Consider the following 6,140-nt stretch of genomic DNA (forward strand, 5'->3'; position numbering starts at 1 on the left):
TTTCTCATAGTAATTTTATGTTATTTTTAAAAAAAAAGAACGGCAGCCACAAAAAGAACTTTTAATTTGATTGCTCTACAATCGGAGTTTGCTTTTGGAGAAATATTTACGTACGGAGAACACACAGCACTTCGTGCGTAATCCACTCCCAATAACCCCTCGATAACCTCTACGAAAGTTATTGGGGGTTATTGCGAAGTTATTTCGGTGTTATTTGGAGTCAATGCCTTAACACTAGAGAAAATGTGAAAGTGTAACCACGGAGTATATCGACTCTAAATAACGTCGAAATAACTTCGCAATAACCCCCCAATAATCTTCGCAGAGGTTATTGAGCGATTATTGGCAGAGGATTACTCACGGAGAGCTACGTGCGTACTCCTTACATGAATATTTCTCCAGATTTTGAAGTCATGTATTCATTTACCCACACAAAAGAGCTAACGGCACAACAGACTTCAGTAGCCAGATCAGAAAAACAACAAATCAGATTTCCACATGGCACCCATAAACTCCTCAGAGAACCTTTGATTAAATCAGAAGAAAACAGAGATAAAACAGGGACACCGTCAAGTTAACGTGCATTAAAACCTGCTGCAATACCAAAACGATAGCCTAAGTTGAAACTTCATAACATACAACAGCAACAACAACAAGCCTTTTATCTCACCTTTATCTCACTAAGTGGGCTCGGCTGCATGAAACTTCATAACATGCCAAGGAAATAACCAACGGACAAAATCACAACCATTTCAGCTCTAGCAATGCCAACTGAACATGCCAATGTAACCAAAACCAAACAATAGTAGTCTCAGGTAAGGTAAATAAACACTCATGATTTATCTATCATTTCACCAACTCTAAAAATACACAAAGCGTGTAAAAGGGACGACTATGAGGTTCTAAACTGTATAAAATTTTTAGGTGAAGACACAGAAATACAAAAGTAAGGAATTTCAAGGATGCTTCTTTGAATCGGAGTGTGATAAGGTGAGATCAATGGAGTGCAACTGGTTGCGAAGATTCTGGTTGTCTTCCAATAGGCGGTCATATTCGATGAGAAACCCCTCCGACTGCTTCCTTAAAGCTGTCATGTTTGCATCGGCGGCTTTTAGTTCCTTCAGCTTCTCCTCGTTTTTGGCTTTAAGTTGATTTATCTGTTGGTTCAGTTTGGCAATCTCTTCATCTCGCGCTTTGATTTCATCAGAGCCGCCACTTTTTGATTCTTCTAATGCCCTGTTTTGCTTCGTTACAGTCAGCTGCACTGCGTTTTCGGCTTTAAGTTGATTAATCTGTTGGTTCAGTTTGGAAATCTCTATATCTCGCGCTTTCATTTCATCAGAGCCGCCACTTTTTGATTCTTCTAATGCCCTGTTTTGCTTCATTACAGCTTCCAAGCTCTTTCTCAACCCACGCAGCTCTCTAATGTAATGGTGCAATCGATCGATGATAAGAGCAAGAAGTAGCGAATAGCCTGCAGTGGTTCAAAGTACAAAATGGACTAGAAATCCACAAGACCAGGCTTAAGAAATCCATACATGAAATATGCCACAAGATAAACACCACACTAACTTTGTAAAGCAATCTTTGGTAACTTAAAAAAAATTTTTAAAATGTCTCCATAAGCTCAGCTTAGCTATCATCACCATTCTTAGCCTTGTCCCTTCAATTTGTGATCCGCATCATTCATCCATATTTAGACATGCGAGCAGAGCTCGAAGAACAAGGATAGCTTAAAAATAGGATCAATTTTGACAATTCAAACTTCAATTGATCCAAGCTTGAATCAAAGTCAAGGTAGCTAAGGATCACATGAAAATGTATAGGCATGAATATCTAAATATGGATAGACATATATTTATGATATATTTACAATTCAGCTGAAGCTCACAGAAGTATACATGAATATGCATACATTGAACTAAAAATGTACCTTCGGTACTAAACAATTACTTGAGTGCAGATTCATTTTTGGCTTGAATTGATTTCAAATCAAAGTGAACTAGCAAAATTAGCTCAACACCAGCCATTCCTAGGTCCACATTTAGATCAACTAGAGATGGGATCAAATGACAATGAGCTGACCTTGATGGGAGCAGAATGAGCTCTGAGGTCTTACCTTTAACAGCCTTAACCATGTTGAGCGTTCAACGAGGTTTTAAACCTATTTTATGCAAATTATTATGCGTAATTTCCATAAAAAAATATATTATAATCATGAAAGCTCCAACATAAAAAATGCTAACAGTCAATTTGCAAGCCCAAATGCAAGTGATCGGTAACGAGGCTAAATGTTCCTTCCGACAAGTGATTTTTCCTTCTCTGTTTTGGTCTTTAACTTGCTGTGAAATGTATATATATATATATATATATATTCATAAAGAATGACCGGAGGCCTATTATATGAGCCCCCAGCCACCCTCATGTGCCTAACTATTCGAGGACCGCTCTCCCTACCAGCAAACTGGTCAGAGGAGGGGATTCGCGACCGTGTCTATATATATATATATATATATTGCTCCTTAAATTTGATTTTCTTCACCTGACGAGAATTACTTTGTAGAAGCCAACCTTAGTTCAGTCATTTACGGCTTTCCCTGTGCTGAAGACGCTTCTCTCTATTCTGGATTGTTGGAATTGCAATTCAAATATTTCATGCTATTTTTTAGGAATTCCTAACAACATATTGCAGTTTTCGGAAGATAACATTGATGGCCAAATATGAAAGATAGAATGATGATAAGTATGCGGGGAGGAAGCAAGCTTGTAAGGAGAAGGGAATGATCCTGATTGATGAGATAGAAGTAGCAACAAGATTGCAGCTCCCAGTAATTGTCGAGATGCATTCACATGGTAGCAATATAGTTCTTCCAATATCAGGAAGATAACATTGTTTGTATTCAGCCACATCATTATGTTGAGATGTACACAAGTTAAAATAATATCATTGTTACAACATAATGTCTATAATTGAGACAACATTAATTCCAGAGCATTTATAATCTAAACATAAGGTTTTGATTGATATGGAAATTGGGTATTATTCCTTGATAATAGGCTTGAATATATAAATGACTTTAGACAAATCTTTAAGTAAATAGACCCAAGTAACCTTTATTGAATCATTAACAAATGTGATAAACTATCAAAATCCAAAAAACATAAGAATTGAACTATGGAGTCTCCATATGTAAGTGAATAAGAAAAAAGACGAAATAAACAGCTACAAGGAGAGGAAAAAAAAGAAAGATCATGGTGTATACCCAATTCACAGGTGGAATAATCGTCAATTGGAGAGTAATGAAGAGACAAAAACATAATCTTGAAGTTTGTCAAAAAAATGATGACTCAATCAACTACACGACTAATAAGTATTGATGTAAGAAGGGCTAAGGATTATCACTGGTCAAGTAATAGGTGTGCGGTAAAAAGTCACAATGAATGGGATAAAAAGTCACTAAACAATTATGAGTCCTCATACGATAGTGAATAAATAATAAAATGATAAAGAAAAATTAAAAAAAATACATAACTTTTAAAAGCGAGAATTTGAGGAGTAATGTATTCTACCCTTTAAAAAAATAGGACAACCGTAAGCAGCAATGGAGTGGGAGGCCATATGAGGATATCTTACTCTAAAACTCAGGACGTAATAATAAAACAAGTGACAGATATATAAGAAAACAGGACGTAATAATAAAACAAGTGACAGATATATAAAAAAAAATAATATGAGAGGAAGAGATGGATGATAGTGATTTTTGAAGCAGTCAGTCACATGGTCTTCTTAAAAAATGTAAATGATCTTGACAAGGCATCAACAAAGTCAAGCTAGATGTGAGAAGCATCTGAGAAACCAACTCTCTTATAAATGTTTATGAGGTTGATTAGTTTGGGTGCAATTAGGATGTGAGGAAAAGATATTCCAATCAAGACCATGATTTTTCTATCACCATTCCATCAAAAACCCCTGCCACTAAAGAAAAAGCTGCTAAATCTAATTGATCTAAACTTTGAGTTTGGTGACACGGAGAACTAGAGACAGAGTTGTCTTTGGCACTGTAGAGTCAACTATTAATTGAGATAATACACCCATGAAGACAAGTACAAGAAGTAGAGATAATTTTGATAACAAGAAATTCTTCAATTTTCTTTTACCAAACACTCGGGTCGATCACAAAAGGGAGGAACTAAACGAACTCATCCCATTTGTTTCATAAAAAACTATAAGTGTTTTTGAATCCGCATATCACTTTGTTTTAAGGAAAAGACTTCAAAGTCAATGTTGCAAACACGAGAAAAATACTCTCTTGAATATATGTGAAATTAAAAAAAAAATCAATAGTGAGCCTTTAAGTCTTTTTTGAACAATGAAATCGATCAAGTAAATCCTGATTTGCATACTTTGTTGAAGAGAAAATTTCAAAGTAGAAAACTGCAAGAAGAAAAAAATATCACTCTTCTAAATATAAATGAAATGAGCAACTGCATAATATAATCTTGAAACATTACAACTAAGGCAAATTATTGAGTAATAAAAAAAAATGACAATCAAATGATTTCCATGTAGAGAACATAATGGTATCCCTGCTATCAGGAGTTGTATTGGGATTATGGAGCTTGTTGTGCAAATTGACAAAAAAATCAAATATTATCTACCATAGAAATAGTTTGTACTAATAAATCTGATGGTAGAACCAATAGAAGATTTCATCCCAAATATAGAGAGCCGAAGGCTATGAAATTACGAAGAGAGAGAGAATATCATGGAGAAACAAAAATCATAAAGTGAAATGTTCAAATATTAACTCCTTATGCATTAAAGGTGAGTTTTAATGCAAGTTACAAGATCGTGCAGACTAACTAGCTAGGGCAAGAGGCAAAAGTACAACAATGACAAAGTAGGCCAAACACCAAATGAATGTGATATCACATAAGCAAAGGAGCATGCAGACGAGAGCTTGTGGTGGCATGTAGGCATGGGCACAAATCATGTCAGCACAAGGGTACAATGGTGTAAGAAAACAAGAGAGAGAGGGGAGATGGAGAGGGGGGGGGGGGGGGGGGGTAGGTAAGGAAACAAACAACTAGATTTTAGCCTTGCTCTAATAAAATACAGCAACAACAAAAAGAAGAAGCTTTTATCCCACTAATTGGGGCTGGCTACATGAATTCTTTTTCTCCACTATGTCCTTGCTCTAATATCATATTGTGAGGAAATTTTTTTAGCATCTTATTCACTAAATATAGCCTTCTATTTGTAGGAATGCAATATAAATGCAATAGAAAACAAGTAAAAAGCCAAATAATCACTATGAAAGGGGAATAAATACATCTTTCACTAAAACAAAAAACACTACTAACATAAACATTTCTTAATATTATTTTCCAAACATGTGTCATACATTGATAATTGTTATGATCTCCTATTATTGATTCCACATAAAAAGTCCATCTTCTTTACTTCACTATAGTTGTATGTATCACTCCAAAACTCCCTTGTTCCTATCAATCCAAGTTTTCCAACTGAAAGGCCTTAAAAAGCTTGAAAAAAAAGAGGAAGAGGGTTACCTTTCGCTGCAAACACAGGTTTATTCCAGGAGGAAGAAGAATAATGGAGACCGACTCCAGCTCGGGAACATATTGGATGATACATTGGTTACTACTGCAATGACAATTATCTTACCAACTTATTAGCTTGCTCCTTTCCTAGAACCAAAGGCAAAGGCAAAATCAAATTGAGTTGCTCTCTAGCCACCTGATACTATGTATTAAGCATTTGTAAGTATTTTGTCTCTACTGAACATTTCTGTATTTTCTAGTTTTGGAACCACTTGTGATTTTTGTGTGAATAGGGTGTCATGTTTGGGCCCTTCAACACATTGTATCTGTATCTTTCTTTTTAGTTAATATATTAGCCTTTTTGGGCTATATATATATATGCACCGTGTATTCAGATCAGTTGGTCGGGCATCTGCTTGTCAGATGTAAGTCCCATTTGATCTGGGGTTTGATTCGCCCCGAGTGTAGGATGTGGTACTCGAATTCTTTGACGTTGAGGGATGTTCGGGGCTCGTATAATAGCCTCCGACCATTCCTCACACACATGCATGTTTAATAAGGATCTTTGTGCATAGCAC

General features: G+C 35.8%; 1 protein-coding gene across 2 annotated transcripts in view; it reads right to left on the reverse strand.

Moving 5' to 3' along the window:
- The window catches only part of LOC110032945 (B-cell receptor-associated protein 31-like), a 49,416-nt gene that overhangs the window by 3,007 nt on the left and 40,269 nt on the right, over window positions 1-6,140 (reverse strand). The window contains exon 2 of one of the 2 annotated variants that reach the window (XM_020736738.1): window positions 662-1,474. The exons of the other annotated variant lie outside the window; for it this stretch is intronic. Coding sequence (XP_020592397.1) covers window positions 957-1,474 — 518 coding nt within the window. The 3' untranslated portion in view covers window positions 662-956. Of the gene's footprint in view, window positions 1-661; window positions 1,475-6,140 lie in introns of those variants that run through there. 2 annotated transcript variants of the gene reach the window in all.

Source organism: Phalaenopsis equestris, unplaced genomic scaffold (genome assembly GCF_001263595.1).
Source record: "Phalaenopsis equestris unplaced genomic scaffold, ASM126359v1 Scaffold001065, whole genome shotgun sequence".
Taxonomy (NCBI): domain Eukaryota; kingdom Viridiplantae; phylum Streptophyta; class Magnoliopsida; order Asparagales; family Orchidaceae; genus Phalaenopsis; species Phalaenopsis equestris.